This window comes from Salvelinus fontinalis, chromosome 23, assembly GCF_029448725.1.
Source record: "Salvelinus fontinalis isolate EN_2023a chromosome 23, ASM2944872v1, whole genome shotgun sequence".
NCBI lineage: Eukaryota > Metazoa > Chordata > Actinopteri > Salmoniformes > Salmonidae > Salvelinus > Salvelinus fontinalis.
The window spans coordinates 23,851,981-23,870,936 of record NC_074687.1 but is presented as its reverse complement, the minus strand read 5'-3'; the positions used below and the strand labels follow the sequence as shown (position 1 = coordinate 23,870,936).

General features: G+C 42.9%; 1 protein-coding gene across 1 annotated transcript in view; it reads left to right on the top strand.

The window, feature by feature from the left end:
• The window catches only part of LOC129821056 (coiled-coil domain-containing protein 141-like), a 52,151-nt gene extending 33,930 nt beyond the window's left edge, over positions 1-18,221 (top strand). The window contains exons 12-26 of the mRNA XM_055878300.1: positions 141-317; positions 679-858; positions 1,050-1,175; positions 1,495-1,683; positions 4,185-4,346; positions 4,569-4,718; positions 9,555-9,695; positions 9,841-10,038; positions 10,248-10,431; positions 11,173-11,285; positions 11,378-11,509; positions 11,681-11,862; positions 12,155-12,500; positions 14,031-14,962; positions 15,666-18,221. Of these exons, the coding sequence (XP_055734275.1) occupies positions 141-317; positions 679-858; positions 1,050-1,175; positions 1,495-1,683; positions 4,185-4,346; positions 4,569-4,718; positions 9,555-9,695; positions 9,841-10,038; positions 10,248-10,431; positions 11,173-11,285; positions 11,378-11,509; positions 11,681-11,862; positions 12,155-12,500; positions 14,031-14,962; positions 15,666-15,951 (3,498 nt within the window). The 3' untranslated portion in view covers positions 15,952-18,221. The remainder of the gene's footprint in view (positions 1-140; positions 318-678; positions 859-1,049; positions 1,176-1,494; positions 1,684-4,184; positions 4,347-4,568; positions 4,719-9,554; positions 9,696-9,840; positions 10,039-10,247; positions 10,432-11,172; positions 11,286-11,377; positions 11,510-11,680; positions 11,863-12,154; positions 12,501-14,030; positions 14,963-15,665) is intronic.
• Positions 18,222-18,956: the final 735 nt, after the last annotated feature.

Below are 18,956 nucleotides of genomic sequence, written 5' to 3'. Positions count from 1 at the left end.
GTGTTTTACAGTGGTAGGTGACACAGTGGTCTCTTGACTGACTGAACATCCTTGTTCTGTATGTATTTGAAGTGAAATGTGAATAACAGAATAACAGTTACATTGTACTGAATAGAGTTGTAATTCCTATGCTGTTTCAGGTGGAGGATCAGATGCAGAGTCTACATGAGAGCTATAACTGGAAGCCAGAGGAGGAGGAGAACAAGGAGAGTGGTGTCACGTCGAAGGAGATCGCTGATGCTAAGTGGCAGTCCATGTTGGAACGCTTCCTTGCCATGCAGGACCTGGGAAACAACTACATCAATTCATCTAACATGGTTAGACATTATTACATGGTTAGAGAAATTGTTAGGACTCAGCTTCTTCAAATGCTATTATTCATGCAACAGTTTTGGCAGCCTGACATTTGCCAGTTTTAGAATAATTGATTATACTTATCTAGTAGAAGTTGGAAAACCCATTTATTGTTGCTGTATAATTATCTTTGGAATAAATTGTACTTAACAGGCCACTGTCTGCACGCATATAGAAAAACCTTAGAACCATTTATTACTGTAATTCAAACAAGAGGGAGAATGGTTAAACCAACATCCAGTGGTGCTTCGTATGTGAGGGCTGTAGGATACAGACAAGACCCAGTACCTGATAGCAATCGATTCTTTATGCTGGCATCGTCAGGTGAGTGAGGACCTGAACCTGAATGTGAGGGTAGCCATCAGTGTGGTGGAAAAGACCATGGAGGAGCTGAACAAGAAGAAGATGGACCTGTCGGACCTCTGGACCTCCTGGCAGCTCCACGTCAATCAGGTGAAGTCCATCAAGAAACAGTGGAAGAAATACAAAGAACAATTGAAAAAGGTACAGTAAAAAGAAGTAGATAATGTATATCCATTACAAATTCCTGAATCCCAACCAATGTATTCTTAATGTATCATCAAGTGCAATATCATGAATTAGTAAGACCTCCCTGAATACAATGTCAGAAAATATGTTTTTTTTTAAATTCCTTTTTTTAAATTATTCCGTTTTTTAAAATGTGTTTTTTACAGACTGTTCATGACCTGAAGAGTGTGGAGGAGGTTCTTGTCCCGACTTCTAAAGTAGATCTGGGAAGTGACCTTCAGACTGTGTCAAAGCTACTGGAGAACTTTAGCCTAGATAAGCCCCAGTTCCTGGTAAGAACTATAGCCCATTGACCTGTCATATAGGTAGAATAAATCACAACATTATTATGTATATATTTTTTACAGAACACAATGGTTTTATGAGTACCAATAGAATGATATAGTCTGTTTAAGTGTAAGTCAGAACACACAGTCAGTATACACAGTTTGATAGTACAGTATCTATACTGTGGCTCTAAGTAGCTTGACACCATGCCTGAATCTTTTTACATTTGTGTCATCTCCCTTCTCCCTTTGATCTGGCCCATTATGTGATATCCTATAAGTGAATATGCATAATTTTCCTCTATGTAATGTATGTCCCCTGTAGCAACTGAATGCGGAGGTAGAATACATGGTGAAGACATCAGAACTGTTGACATTGAAAGGAATTCCTATCAAAGAGAAGAGTGAGAAGGTCACAGAGATGCTTCACCTTCATCAGAGAGTGAAAGATAACATCAAAGAGTACGAGTCTGTCCTCAAGATGGCTGTGAAGTTCCACCAGCTTTATGAAGAGGTAACAACACATAGTCAAAGGGTGCGGGATGCGTCCCAAATGGCACCCTATTCCCTACCGAATAGTGCACTACTTTTAACCAGGGCCCATAGAGTGCACTATATAAAGTAGTGCACAATATAGGGATTAGGGTGAAATTTGAGGCGCTCCCATAGTCTACATACTGTAAATATCAGGGAGGATGTTATCTTTGCTGTAGTCTCTTCAAAGCCATTGTGTCTGGGTCTGGCAGGGAAACTATCTTTGCTGTGTGTTTGAGAGAACACATGGGATCAGTGTAGATCAAAGCTCTCTGCCCTTCATAGGCCTTTTCAGCTTTAAATGTCACATAAATACTGTAACTATCAGAGAGTTAGTTACCTATCTAGCTTTGCTGTATAAACCGAAGACAGGATATTAATTTAGAGATGCGCTGGAGATACAGTACCTCGCAGACCTTTTCAGCCTAAAATGTACCATAAGAGATTGATACTTTGCATCCACACTACACTACGCCTGTCAGTCAAAAACTAACGATAGCTTTATGGTTGATACATTGACTCATATGAATGTAAAGGCGTGTTCTCAAAGCATATGCAGACCAGCTATCAAGTGTCTTCACGGAAATGTTCAATCTCTTCTTGTCCCAGTCTGTAATCCCAACATGTTTCAATTTGACCACTATCGTCCCTGTTCCTCCCTAAATGACTATCGCCATGTGGCATTCACATCTGTAATTATTCAAAGGCTGTTCATGACACACATCAACACTATCATCCCAGACACCCTGGACCCACTCCAATCTGCACACCACCCAAAAGATCCACAGATGGCCTCTCCCACCTGGACAAGAGGGGAAATAACTATGTGAGAGTGCTGTTCATAGACCACTCCTCAGCATTTAACACCATAGTCCCTTCCATTCTCATTACCAAGCTGGGGACCCTGGGAGTGAACATCTCCCTCTGTAACTGGATCCTGGACTTCCTGACAGAATGGCCCCAGATGGTGGAAACAACACCTCCGCCATGCTGACCCTCAACATGGGGGATGCTCAAGGGTGTGTGCTTAGTCCCCTCTTGTACTCCTTGTTCACCCACAACTGTGTCCACCCACGACTCCAAGACCATTATCAGGTTTGCTAACGACACAACGGTGGTAGGCCTGATCACCGATGGCGATGTCAAAGCCTACAGGGAGGAGGTCAGAGACTTGGGAGTGTGGTGCCATGACAACAACTTCTCCCCCAACATCTGTAAGACCAAAGAGCTGATCGTGGACTACAGGAGAAAGAGGGGTGAGTACGCCCCCATCACATCGACAGGGCTGTAGTGGAGCAGGTCGGCATAACAGCGCCTCTTCCCCCTCAGAAGTCTGAAAAGATTTGGCATGGGCCTTCGGATCCTCAAAAAGTTTTATAGCTGCACCATCGAGAGCATCTTGACTGGCTGTATCACCACTTGGTATGGCAAATGCACCATGCTCGACAGTAAAGTGCTACAGAGGGTGGAGCGGACAGCCCAGTACATCACTGGGGCCGATCCAGGACCTCTATATCAGGTGGTGTCAGAGGTATGCCCAAAAAATTGCCAAAGACTCCAGCCACCCAAAACTATTCACTCAGCTACCGTCCGGCAAACAGTACCGGGGCATCAGCTCTCAGACCAACATGCTCCGAGACAGCTTCTACCCCCAAGCCATAAGTAGTTAATTAATGTTTATCCAGACTATCTGCACTGACTAACTGTCTTGCACTGACTTTATGCACACTCACAAGACTATATACTGTATACACACTATATACATACTCACACACACATTACACTGACACTCTCACACAAACCCATACGCATTCACATACACTACATTAGCACATTGCACACACATGCATACCGACAACACAAACACAAATACACCCACACGCATACAGACACAACACACTCATATGCTGCTGCTACTCTGTTCTTTATTTTACTCATATTGTTATCTACCGTGATGCCTTTACCTTTCATGCACATATCTACCTCAAATACCTTGTACCTCTGCACATACTGTATCTCCCTGAATATAGCTCCATTCTTGTGTATTTTATTCCTCTTGTGTTACTATTTTTGGGAAGGGCTAATAAGCAAGCATTCATTTCACGGTTAAGTCTACACCTGTTGTATTCGGCACGTGAAAAATCTATTTGATAGGAGAAATTAAGTTAAATAAACACCTATTTAATGAATAACAGCATCATTACACAAGATGAGTCTAGATAGAATCCAAGAGAATAAATCAGCATTCTATGACCTCAGGGGGTTTCCTAGACAAGATACCGCAGAACACACTAATAGAACACTAATTGAATATAAGGCTGCAATACTTGGTTATTCGAAATCGAATCTTGACCACCTGGTGATATGCAAACATCATCAAACATTCACATAGATACTGATCATAGCAACAAATAAACAGCCACCTAATTGGATAACCGTTCAATAAACAGCCTCCTAATTGGTTAATTGTTGTGTCCCCAGCTGGATAAGCTGTTAACGTCAGAGCCTGTGACAGGGTTCAGCGAGACGAGCCAGGCTAAGATCCAGCTGATCCAACACCAGGACAGACAGAGCCACATCAGACACCTGTACAAGCTGGCTATCTCTCTGGGAGGAGACATCAGCAACACTGTCCAGCAGTCGGTGAGACTAGAAGGCAACACCTCATCATTCACCACTGTTTGTTTGTTCGTCTTGACCCTGAGTTTTTTTTTTTCATTGTGTTTGCACTCCCCTTGCTCCAAGTGCTGTATTACTTTACTTATTTTTTAAAAACTTTACAAATATTAGTATGCTTTTGAAGATCTAGTTACATTACATGGTCATTATCTAATGATACAGAACTTCTCTCTCCTTCCGTGCCAGCATGCCTCAGGGTTTACAGTGCAGCGTCTGCAGGAGCGTCTGGAGAGACTGGAGAGAGGTTGTGTGAACTGGAGCGCTGAGTCCAACAGGTGTGAAGAGAGCCTCACCAGCAACCTGCGCTACTGTGTCTTCAAGGAGGAGATCACTGAGGTGAAACCCTCTCTCAAGCACACGCGTACACACACACACACTGCTTCAAGGAGGAGATCACTGAGGTGAAACCCTCTCTCAAGCACACGCGTACACACACACACACACACACTGCTTCAAGGAGGAGATCACTGAGGTGAAACCCTCTCTCAAGCACACGCTTACACACACACACACTGCTTCAAGGAGGAGATCACTGAGGTGAAACCCTCTCTCAAGCACACGCGTACACACACACACACACACACTGCTTCAAGGAGGAGATCACTGAGGTGAAACCCTCTCTCAAGCACACGCGTACACACACACACACACACTGCTTCAAGGAGGAGATCACTGAGGTGAAACCCTCTCTCAAGCACACGCGTACACACACACACACACACACTGCTTCAAGGAGGAGATCACTGAGGTGAAACCCTCTCTCAAGCACACGCGTACACACACACACACACTGCTTCAAGGAGGAGATCACTGAGGTGAAACCCTCTCTCAAGCACACGCGTACACACACACACACACACACTGCTTCAAGGAGGAGATCACTGAGGTGAAACCCTCTCTCAAGCACACGCGTACACACACACACACACACTGCTTCAAGGAGGAGATCACTGAGGTGAAACCCTCTCTCAAGCACACGCGTACACACACACACACACACTGCTTCAAGGAGGAGATCACTGAGGTGAAACCCTCTCTCAAGCACACGCGTACACACACACACACACACACACACTGCTTCAAGGAGGAGATCACTGAGGTGAAACCCTCTCTCAAGCACACGCGTACACACACACACACACACTGCTTCAAGGAGGAGATCACTGAGGTGAAACCCTCTCTCAAGCACACGCGTACACACACACACACACACTGCTTCAAGGAGGAGATCACTGAGGTGAAACCCTCTCTCAAGCACACGCGTACACACACACACACACTGCTTCAAGGAGGAGATCACTGAGGTGAAACCCTCTCTCAAGCACACGCGTACACACACACACACACACTGCTTCAAGGAGGAGATCAATGTGGTCGGACGGTGAAACAACCCTTTGGCTTTATCTCAATAAGACTGTTAGTCTTGGTTATTCATCCCAATTTATATAACCCAGGCCCCAGATCAAGAGCTCAACTATTCATTTGTGTTGGGACTTTAGGCTTTTGTAGTTGCTGGGGCTTTTTATTGTCTGACCTAGCAGCATAGCATAGCACAGCTGTCCCGGGTCTAAATTTAGCTCTGGGTCTGTGATCTTTGTCTCTAGAGGGCCTCTATTCAAAGTTACATTTTCCCCCTCCCTCCCTCTCTGCCATTTGTCTCATGTCACTCCAGTCAGGAGGGCAGATTCCTCTCGTATCAGCTGTGGAAGGGTAACCCAAATAAAAGAGTCCTCAATACCAGGGCCCTCAGTCAGACAAGGGACCAGGAGGTCTCCCTTACTAATTACAGATTACCTGGACGTAAGAATTATTATCTGCGTGCCATATGCAGGCCTAGAGGTATGGTTGGTACTAGTCTAAAGTTCACACACAGATCTAGATTTATTAGAGTTCTGTTCCAAATCTATTCATGCTACTCAATTTTTACTCAAACACACCCTTTATGCCCGAGACATGATTTGTTTGGCCTCTATGGTAATTTGAAACTTTCATAAAACATGCTTTTATCAATATATAACTGTATTTAAGATGGTTCGGAAATGAAACTGTTGTTTCTATTTGTGTTTTCTGTAGGGTTTCTATCTTGCACTGCTGGGTTGTACATACCATAAATATCTCTGCTCTTAATACACATACTTGAGATACCAATACTTGAGAAGTGAGGTCTTTGTGGGGAATCCTACCTGATGTCAGCTCCTGAGTGGCGCAGCTGTCTAAGGCACTGCATCTCAGTACAAGAGGTGTCACTATAGTTGCTGGTTCAAATCCAGGCTGTATCACATCCATCTGTGATTGGGAGGTGCGCAGTTGGCCCAACTTTGTCCGTGTTTGGCCGGTGTAGGCCGTCATTGTCAATAAGAATTTGTTCTTAACTGACTTGCCTAGTAATAAAGGTAAAAAATATATAATGTTAACTGGGATGAATTTATTAGCTGGATTCCGTTGCAAAATGTTTCCATTTGAAACAGGAATCATTTACTCTTGCTACCAAATGTAAGCAAACCAAGCAAACAGAACAAAACTTGTTTTCGTTGCAAAACGCTTTCTATTTGGAGTAAACGGGTTCCGTTGCAAAACGTTTTGCAACAGACAAAAGGTTTTGCAACAGAATCCGACTTATGAATACACCCCTGATGTAAATTATATAGTGTAGATTTGTCCCTTTATGATTAGGTTCCATTAAGTTGTGATTATATCTGGCCAGCAGGGCACTGTTGCCTTCTGAGAGATGAGAGCTCCCCTAAATATGTCTTGAATATACAGTATCACCTGGCTTGGACCATTACTTGGATTGCATGTGACAGTATTTCATACACTGCCAACTAGCTGATACAGGTTGACATACTTCTTTTTAGCAAGGGACACCATACAGTTGGCTGAGCATACCTACAGTAGACATATCTAGACATTCACCAAACAGTGATGCACGTGTGCACTCTTATTTCAGGGGTGGTGTCAATTCCATTTCAATTTTGTCAATTCAGGAAGTACAGTAAACTGAAATTCCAATTTCAATTGTCCTTATTAAATATCATTGGAATTTTCAGTTTACTTAATGAATTGAAATGTAATTATCCCCAATCCTGTTTTATGTAATTGTACAGACCAATATACAACAATGTATATCTGAATGAATAAACAACGAGAAGATACATTCCGAAAAAATATGACTTTCAATTGAATTACATTTTAAGTAGATTATATAATCAATAAAATCTTAATAGTAACGACAAGCTAAGTATTTAATATTAATAATGACTTAAGTAAATATTAAGCCATTATGTGGTAAGTATTAAGTAGTAATATTTGTGATTAGAAATTGAGAGAAGGACTTTTTTCTCTCTTTGCTGTGTCATAGTGTCACCATGAAAAAAGACAGACCATGTTGGTGTCAGTGAACGGCAGCCATGGTTATCTAGCCAACACCCTTTCATAAGTATGTATGAGTAAACATGATGGCATTTTAGCAGCAGGGGCAGTTGCTGCTGCTCATCAGCTGGGATGAGACCATTTAAATCAGACCGTGCTCTCAGATCCTTAATCTACAGTAGCTAGCCCAAGCCTACTGCCATCAAGACTCAGACCATTCTGCTTCTCTGAACTACAGCAATCTCTTCTATTTTAAAATACTTTAAACAATACTTTGAAAGTAATCAGCACTGCTACTCTCTGTTGTTATCATCTATGCATAATCACCTTAATATCTCTACCTACATGTGCATATTTCCTCAACTAACCGGTGCCCCCGCACATTGGCTCTGTACCGGTACCCCCCTGTATATAGTCTCGCTATTGTTATTTTACTGATCCTCTTTAATTACTTGTTACTTTTATTTCTTATTCTTATCCGTATTTTTTTTAAACTGCATTGTTGGTTAGGGGTAAGTAAGCATTTCCCTGTAAGGTCTACAGCTGTTGTATTCTGTGCATGTGACTAATAAAATGTGATTTGATTTGAATGAGAAGAAAACCCAACATAAATGAGACGGTTCTTTTTTTAAATGTTTTGAACTCGGATAATTGTAGTAATCTCAAAATAACACAATTGTGTGGTCTTAATGTCTTTAGCAAACCAATACAATTCTTCTTCTGTATCTATTTGTATAGTTCCCTAAAGGTTATTTACTGGTTCTTTTAAGTTATCACTGAGTCAGAAGTTAGTCATGTAGTTCTCAGCAGCAGCTGGCTCAGTAGCTATACAGTAACTGCTTTGGCGAGCCCAACTCCAGCTACTTGGGGCCCGAGTGGCGCAGCGGTCTAAGGGACTGCATCTCAGAGCTAGAGGCATCACTACAGAGCCTGGTTTGATTCCAGGCTGTATCACAACCGGCCGTGATTGGCCCAGCGTTGTCAGGTTAGGGTTTGGCCAGGGTAGGCCGTCATTGGAAATAAGAATTTGTTCTTAACTGACTTGCCTAGTTAAATAAAGGTTAAATAAAGGTGAGATAGTACAGTCCTGTTGGACAACAAACAGCCGTTCCTTAAGGTTTCCATGAAACTCATGCTGTGTTTTTGGCCTTTTGCTTCCCTGTTGTGATTTGACTCCTCAAACCCTCTCTCTCTATCTCTTTCTCTCTATCTCTTTCTCTCTCTGTCTCTCCCTTCCTCCCCTACCCCCTCTCTCTCTCTGGGCGGTAAAACTCCCCATGTACCCAAACCCATTCCAGGTTGGGAAAAAGCCAGTAAGATAGTTAGAGTTATATGAGGCTCCCATAATAGGTTGTGGAGGGCAGGGGGAGGTTGGTGAGGCTGCAGCTGTCCTGGTCTGACACATGAGCTGCCCATTCTACCATTGCAGAAGCCTGTCGACCAGGACAGAAATGGCCCTGCAGTATAAATCACGTCCCCAGACTTAGCCATTAGGCTCACCAAAATAATCCCCCCAGTGACTGAATCTGAATCCAACCCTGCTCTGATGCACTGTTCTGTTTTCCTGGGATAGGATACCCAGCCCCCCTCCTCTCAAACCATCTCTCTGATGTTGCTGTTAGATGGTACATGTTCAATGTTCTGTAACTGTATCAAGGGGAGTGAATTACAATTGATTTAGCTGCCAACACAGATAAGAAACACAGGATGATGGTATAGGATTTTAGGTCTTAACTTATTTAAATGTTTTGTATTCTGATTGAAAGCCTTTGTTATTAATATATATTTTTTTTTACATTTCAGCTGAGAGAGTCATTCAAGGATCTTAAGAAGAAATTCAACAACTTGAAGTTCAATTATATGAAGAGAAACGACAAGTCAAGGAACCTGAAAGCAGTTAAAAACCAAATCCAGCAGATAGAGATGTATAATGAAAAGTTACAGGTGAGACACATCCTGTTTGCTATGACAATCCAGTTAAAAAAAGAACACATTTCCCTCTTTCCCTGGTGTTCAAAGGTTTCAATGCATATTTATTTTGCCTCTTTCTATGTTCATTCTTTATTAATTTCTTTCTCTCTTCAACCAGGTATTGAAGAAGAGAATGCAGGCTTTCACAGTGAAAGTGACATCCAGCACTGAGAAGCATCTGAAAGGCAGTAGCCCCAGAGAGATAGAGGATGCTGTCAATGAGTTACAGAGACAGCTGGGGGACTTTGACAAGACTGTGGAGGAGTACAGAGGAAACCTGGACATGAGCGTGAAACTGCAGCAAGCTATGGAGGAGGTGCATGGTTGGACAACACTTAAGAACCCTATACTTGTCAATTATGGAAATTAACAGCTTGTCACAAATCCTCAAATTTTAGGGAATTGGATATAGTATATTTTGTGTTATGATTGTTATGATTTTTCTGAATGAAGTGGATCAACACGCATTTTCTCCCCTTATCTCTGGCGCAAATGTCTCACAATTCTTCTGCTTTTGAATTTCAGTATCAGTTCTGGTGTGATGAAGCAAGTGCTACAATTGTGAGAGTAGGGAAGTACTCTTCCCAGTGTAAGACCAGGGAAGCAGTGTCTATTCTATACAAGCAGTTTGAGAAGTTTGTTTGGCCCACTGTGCCCCAGCAAGAGGAGAGGATCAGCCAAATCACAGAACTGGCTGTCCGTCTGCATGGTAAGGGGCCAGATCACACACAGCAAACCACCATCTTTTATTTTATTTTTTATTTTTATTTTTTATCCCATTTTCTCCCCAATTTTCGTGGTATCCAATCGCTAGTAATTACTACCTTGTCTCATCGCTACAACTCCCGTACGGGCTCGGGAGAGACGAAGGTTGAAAGCCATGCGTCCTCCGAAGCACAACCCAACCAGCCGTACTGCTTCTTAACACAGCGCGCCTCCAACCCGGAAGCCAGCCGCACCAATGTGTCGGAGGAAACACCGTGTACCTGGCCCCCTTGGCTGGCGCGCACTGCGCCCGGCCCGCCACAGGAGTCGCTGGAGCGCGATGAGACAAGGATATCCCTACCGGACAAACCCTCCCTACCCCGGACGACGCTATGCCAATTGTGCGTCGCCCCACGGACCTCCCGGTCGCGGCCGGCTGCGACAGAGCCTGGGCGCGAACCCAGAGACTCTGGTGGCGCAGTTAGCACTGCGATGCAGTGCCCTAGACCACTGCGCCACCCGGGAGGCCCGCAAACCACCATCTTGATTTTAGAAATAATTTTTCGGTTCTGGGTCATCTTTTTGGGGGGTAACGAAATGGATGCTTACGTAGCTTACTGTACATATAGCTCAACAAAAATGTTGTTTCAAAATGTAGGGGGGGATATGTCCCCCTGTCCTTAGTGGAAGTTACGCCCATGACACTGGCATTGAGGACTGTATGAACTGTCTTTAAAATGTACAGGTGCTGAGGAGGGAAAGAAGTATATGGAGAAAACTCTCACCAAACACAATGAGATAGTGGAATCAATAAAGGAACTTTGTAATGGATTAATGGATTTGGAGGCTAAACTACAGGTACAACGAATTTGTTGGGGGGGCCTAGTAATTTTCTTCAGTAATTTTAATAGAAAAGGACCTAAAAATATGTGATTTTCCTCTGATTTCAGAATGAGGCTTTGAAGGAGGAGCCTGAAATAAAAAAAATGCATAATGTCATACAAGAGGAAAACAAACAAGAACAAAAATCAAACCAAGAAACAGAGAAAGCTGAGATGTACCCCCAGGAGTCTCTTAATGTGGTAAGTTTATTGAGATGGAAACAGGACACTACTTTGTCAGCTTCAGTGGGTTTGAATCCCACTTCTGACACCATCTGTAAACTGTAAAAAACAAACAAACAATAGTTTCAGTATCACAATTATTTACTCATAGTATGTTAAATGAAATCTGGGTTCCCTGAATTTATTCAGTCTGAGCTGAAAGAAAGTGGACACACTCCTGAACTAACCATGGGAGGGAACGGGAAAGAGGTACCCATCAAAACATTAGAAAATACAAGAAGCAAGAAACCTCATATCCGCAAAACAAGGAGCCAGGACCTTCCAGACAAACAACACCCAGAACATCACAACAAAGTGTTATCAGAGAGCAGGTACCTTCAACTGTGCATCTCCGCCACTATCCACACGTAGTTTAGTTTAGTTTACTTGCACAAATAAAAAGACAGTTTGTAACAGTAAAAAAACAAGAGTATGAGCAGAAAAAAGCCTAAAAGTGCTTGTCGAGTAACTTTGCGATCACACACACATTCCTCTCCCCTTACTCCCCTTTTTCTGTTTTGTTGATATTTTATTATATATATTTTTTTTTACTATTGTAAAGACATTTTGATTTGATGTAAAGGGCTATATAAAACCCATGTATTATTATAATTATTATTATAGGTATCACACACAGAAGGCGTACTCAGAGATGAGCAGAGTGGAGACTATCACCAGCAGGTCAACGCAGGAGAGTAAAGAGCAGCTGAGCACCTCTTTCTGCTGCACACACACCTTCAACCTGTCCTGTTCACCGCTGGAGAGGGACAGGAAAGTCCATGTGCTCCAACAGGCAGGGATCAAGTCTCTGGTCACCTCTCCTACTGTTCCTCCTCCCCCAGTCTTCGCTTCGGCTCCCAGCTTCTCTGATATACAGAGAGAGTTCCAGAAGAAGGAGAGGCAGGGCCCTGCTCAGAGGAACTTCCCTGGGTTTCATACTTCTAATAATGATCAGATTGGTCTTCTTACAGTAAGTCCTCAGTAAGACTATTGGCTTTCCAATTATCATAACTTAGTATCATACTTTTTTTCTGGCCCAAAATCCCATGAATAAGGGATGTGCATGTGACTATACATCAAATTTCAATCAATCAAATGTATTAAAAAGCCCTTTTTACATCAGCAGATGTCACAAAGTGCTATACAGAAACCCAGCCTAAAACCCCAAACAGCAAGCAATGCAGATGTAGAAGCACGGTGGCTAGGATAATCTCCCTAGAAAGGAAGGAACCAAGGAAGTAACCTAGAGAGGAACCAGGCTCTGATGGGTGGCCAGTCCTCTTCTGGCTGTGCCAGATGGAGATTAAAACAGTACATGGCCAAGATGTTCAAACGTTCATAGATGACCAGCAGGGTCAAATAATAATAATCACAGTAGTTGTAGAGGGTGTAACAGGTCATCACCTCAGGAGTAAATGTCAGTTGGCTTTTCATAGCCGATCATTCAGAGTTAAAGACAGCAGGTGCTGTAGCGAGAGAGAGAGTTGAAAACAGCAGGTCCGGGACAAGGTAGCACATCAGGTTTGTGAACAGGTCAGGGTTCCATAGACACAGGCAGAACAGTTGAAACTGGAGCAGCAGCATGACCAGGTGGACTGGGGACAGCAAGGAGTCATCAGGCCAGGTAGTCCTGAGGCATGGTCCTAGGGCTCAGGTCCTCTGAGAGAAGAGAAAGAGAGAGAAAGAGAGAGAGAGAGAATTAGAGGGAGCATGTTTAAATTCACACAGGTCATTGGATAAGGCAGGATAAATACTCCAGATATAACAGACTGACCCGGGGCGCCAACCCGGACAGGAAGATCATGTCAGTGACTCAACCCACTCAAGTGACGCACCTCTCCTATGGATGGCATGGAAGAGCACCAGTAAGACAGTAACTCAACCCCCGTAATAGGGTTAGAGGCAGAGAATCCCAGTGGAGAGAGGGGAACCGGCCAGGCAGAGACAGCAAAGGTGGTTCGTCGCTTTATCCGGGTAGCCGGAATGTAGAGCATTGCAGTAGTCTAATCTAGAAGTGATAAAAGCATGGATACATTTTTCTGCATCATTTTTGGACAGAAGGTTTCTGATTTTTGCAATGTTACGTAGATGGAAAAAAGCTGTCTTGATAGGTTTGTCAAAAGAGAGATCAGGGTCCAGAGTCACGCCAAGGTCCTTTACAGTTTTATTTGGGGCGACTGTAGAACCATCAAGCTTAACTGTCAGATCCAACAGAATATCTCTTTGTTTCTTGGGACCTAGAACTAGCATCTCTGTTTTGCCCGAGTTTAAAAGTAAAGCATTTGCCGCCATCCACTTCCTTATGTTTGAAACACAGGCTTCCAGGGAGGGCAATTTTGGGGCTTCACCATGTTTCATCGAAATGTACAGCTGTGTATCGTCCGCATATCAGTGAAAGTTAACATTATGTTTCCGAATGACATCACCCAGAGGTAAAATATATAGTGAAGACAATACATGCTATTATTGTGTATTTGTTTATTTTTTCCAATCCTTGCAGGGCGAGCCTTTCTCCCAAGATGCATCACCTCTGCTGCTGCCCGCAGGTGGTCTGACAGAGGGGAACCTTCAGCGGCATAACCTCATGACAGAAGAGTCCCTGTCCAATGACGAATATGAGTGCACTTCCCCCGACGACATCTCTCTGCCCCCGCTCTCCGAGACCCCGGAGTCCAACATCGTCCTATCAGAGAATGACCTGGACCTGGATGGTTTCTGTCTCAGCTCCCAGTCCCACACCATTCACATCAACCAGTACAGCCACCAGTTACGCTCCACACATAATGATTACAGCAACAGCCAGAGCCAACAGAGGATCAGAGAGCAGACTGAAAGCTGCCACTCTCCTACAGTCGGCCTCAACACCAAGTTCAGAGAGGAGTCCTCTTCTTTCGTCCACAGCACCCTGACTGTCCCAGCACCGATCCTGGTCTCAAACACACTCTCCAGTATTCTGAAAAGCAAGGGAATCCCCAACCTCCCAAAGCCCAACCTCCCTAATCTCCCACCAGTCGGCCACCTAGGCCTAAACGATTGCCACCAGACCATGTATTCCGTGCATGAGAGCTCTATCACAGAGACGCAGGAGTGTGTGCATGACCCAAGCAGCGTGATGGTCCGAGGAGCTGCCGCGCCCTCTGCGTTCCCTGCTGCTGCCACCACTCGTTCTCTTAACACGCATGCTACACACTCCCCATTAACCACCACAGCAGTCACACCCACAGACCAGGGCCAAGACCCAGACCTGTGCAATCCAACAGCCATCAGAGAAGAGATCAGGCTGCCTGGTACCAGCCGGTCCGTGGGGAGCACCCTAGCAGGCCAGGGCCCTCCTCACTTCTCCAAACTACTGTCTAGTCCCACAGTTATGGAGGGGTCGCCTGTGACCCTGGAAGTGGAGGTCACTGGATTTCCAGAGCCTACTTTAACATGGTGGGTAGCTCATAGGCATTAGTTGTAGTACTAGACCAATATTTATCTAATAGTAGCGTAGTGGCTGCGTTTGAAATGGTATCCTATCCACTATAAAGTGTGCTACTATAAAGTGCCCTGTTCAAAAGTAGTGGACTATATATGTAATAGGGTGCCATTTTGGAGACAGACAGAGTATTTGGTGCAAGTGAAAAACAGTAGAATTTCATAATTTTAATCAAATATTTTTATTATTTTTTATTCTTCATTAGCATGACAAGTTATTAGCATAAACGGCCACTGCTTATTCTACAAGCAAACTGTACACCAATGTGTTCGGAGTATTCTATAAATCAATTCCAAAAGGATCGTTCAGGTGGAGCGAGAGGACACATTGAGAAATGATAAGATCGATTTATATACTGCATGAATAGTTACATCTGAAACTAGAGTCATTTTTGGTGGATAACATTTATTCCATTTCATTTTACTCAAATAATCAGTGAGTTTTTTTACTAATCTTACGTTTGTTTTTGTATTACTTTTTAATAACATAACTTTTATATAACACAAGTTCGATCATTAGTCACTTTAGTAGAACATTGAATAATATAATTGCTTGGATTGATTGTGTTTCAGCTCACCCTCTGATAATTAGGAATGTGATTTGTGTCTTTCTTGTGTTGTGATTGTGTTTTGTGTTATAATTCACTTCTTGCTTCAGGTTCAAGAATGGAGAGAAACTGACCAATGATGAGCACATAGAACTGTCACAAAAAAAAAGCAAACATGCATTGTTCGTACAGAAGGTCATTGAGACCGACGCAGGCCTCTATGCGTGCCGGGCCGTCAACTCAAGCGGCACCCTGTCCTCTAGCGCTGCTCTTCAGGTGAAAGCACGTAACAACAGCTGTCCCGAACCCGACTACGCTCTTCTCAAGCTGGACTGGCACACTTGTTTTGGTACTCTGTGTTTTCTCCTGTACCTCCTGTACTTATTGCTGTTATGAAGTAATACTAAATATTATATCAAGCTTTTCACTGCCAGACCCTTTTCCACTCTCACTGTAATGGAAAGTAGTGTTGATGTTGCACAGTAGTACACTGGATAACCCTAATTTTAACTGTGAAATCTGTAAGGCTGCCTGAGGTGTCACTTCTGAACCTGATCACAATAACCACTTACATACTACACCCAAAACACCAACTGTGTGTATGAATGTGAGCTTAATTTATTTGTAGTTTAGACAATTGTTTAATTTGTGCATAAAACCAAATTATGTCTCAACTTCAGTCAAAATATCCTTAATATTATACTTACATTTTATCTGCTTTTTATCTAAGTTAGCGCATTTGATTCTGTGCCTCTATGACCAAATGTCCTACAATTAATGAGAGAATAAGGTATATTTATTAATAAATGCTAAAAACAGTAATTTAGCAATTTCTTCAGTTTCAATACTGTATTACAGTGCATTCGGAAACTATTAAGACCCCTTGACTTTATTTCACATTTCGTTTTTTTCATCATCAATGTACACACAATACCCCATAATGACAAAGCAAAAACAGGTATTTAGACATTTTTGCACCCCCAAAAATTTAAAAAACTGAAATATCACATTTACATAAGTATTCAGACCCTTTACTCAGTACTTTGTTGAAGAACCTTTGGCAGCGATCAGAGACTGGAGTCTTCTTGGGTATGATGCTACAAGCTTGGCACATCTGTATTTGGGGACTTTCTCCAATTCTTCTCTGCAGATCCTCTCAAGCTCTGTCAGGTTGGATGGGGAGCGTCGCTGCACAGCTATTTTCAGGTCTCTCCAGAGATGTTCGATCGGGTTCAAGTCCGGGTTATGGCTGGGCCACTTAAGGACATTCAGGCACTTGTCCTGAAGCCACTTGTTACGACTTCCGCCAAAGTTGGCTCCCCTGCCTGTTCGGGCGGTGCTCGAACAGGCAGGGGAGACGATCCCTTTTTCGTTTGTATGTTTGTTTTGTCTTATTAGTCTCACCTGTGTTTCTGTTGTTTGGTTTAATGAGCTTCCCTATTTTTAGTAGGTGGACCCGGCCTTGTTTTGTGCGGGATTGTTTTTATGTTACGTGTGTGCGTTTTAGGTAGAGGTGGATTTATTTTCTTAAACTTGGCACCCTGTGTTTTTTGGTTTGTCACGTTGTTGTCCGCGTCCTGTATTGTTGGGCTTATCATTTTGTGTGCCGAAGTAAAGAGCACTTTTGCACAGTGGAACTCTCTGTGTCTGATTCCTTCACCCACCTAGTCCCGCGTGACATCACTCTTGCGTTGTCTTGTCTGTGTGCTTAGGGTCGTTGTCCTGTTGGATGGTGGACCTTCGCCCCAGTCCTTGCAGCTGAAAAACACCCCTACAGAATAATGCTGCCACGACCATTCTTCAACATAGGGATGGTGCCAGGTTTCCTCCAGACGTGACGCTTGGCATTCAGGCCAAAGAGTTCAATCTTGGTTACATCAGACCAGAGAATCTTGTTTCTCATGGTCTGACAGTCCTTTAGATACCTATTGGCAAACTCCAAGCTGTCATGTGCCTTTTAGTGAGGACTGGCTTCTGTCTGTCTACTCTACCATAAAGGCCTGATTGGTGCAGTGCTGTGCCAAACTTCTTCCATTTAAGAATGATTGAGGCCACTGTGTTAAATGCTGCAGAAATATTTTGGTACCCTTCCCCAAATCTGTGCCTCAAACTAAACCTGTCTCAGAGCTCTAAGGACAATTCCTTCAACCTCATAGCTTGGTTTTTGCTCTGACATTCACTGTCAACTGTGGGACCCTATATAGACAGGTGTGAGCCTTTCCAGATTATGTCCAATCAATTTAATTTACCGCAGGTGGACTCCAATCAAGTTGGAGAAACATCTCAAGGATGATCAATGGAAACAGGATGCACCAGAGCTCAAATTCGAGTCTCATAGCAAAGGGTCTGAATACTTATGTAAATAAGGTATTTCTATTTTTGAATGTTGTATAAATGTGCAAAAATGTCTAAACCTGTTTTTGCTTTGTCATAATGGGGTATTGTGTGTAGATTGACGAGGGAAAAATGTATTTAATCTATTTCAGAATAAGGCTGTAACGTAACAAATGTGGAAAATGGGAAAGGGTCTGAATACTTTCCGAAAGCACTGTATTCCCTTCCTATAAAAGTCTCAAAGTCTTTGAGATATGATGGTAAATTGTGTTAGCCAAGTCCCCTTAAATATCAATGTCTTTCAAATAAAGTAATGCTTCTGATACCTAAAAGTTGTATGTATTGTTTGTGCTTTCTCTGCCACTACATTGTCATAGCTGTTTCATGGTTCCAGCTACAGTTTAATGCACATTTATCAAACATTTCAGATTGAAAGATCTGTAGGAAGAGAACTGAGGTGTTCAGTTCTTGCATTTTACTAGTCTGAATTATGATTGGGAAACTGTCAACCTAACACATGATATCACTTTATATTTTTTATTTAACTAGGGAAGTCAGTTAAGAACAAATTCTTATTTACAATGACGGCCTACCCCGGCCAAAATGGACAAAGCTGAGTTAATTGTGCGCTGCCCTATGGGACACCCAATCACGGCCGGATGTGATACAGCCTGGATTCAAACCAGGGAATGTAGTGACGCCTCTTGGACTGAGATGCAGTGCCTTAGACCGCTGCGCCACTTGGGAGCCCACACTAAAATCATATAACCACATGAAACTACTCTCACCTATAACACAATTAAATAACCAATGAAAATGATCCCATGGCATTTTGACAGACAAATAGCACCTGGTTTCAAAGATACAGTATATCTGTAGTGTTGAAGGAATACCACGCATGACATTACTTGATTTGTAGCTTTGCTTCATTAGTTCACAATTTGTTTTACAAAACAAAAACAAAACAAAAATAAATTCAATGTTTTGGGTTATTAGATAAGGCAGTTGAAAAAAATATACTAATAACTGGAAATCTCAGACTGTGCCTTTAAGGTTGTCTGTTCTGC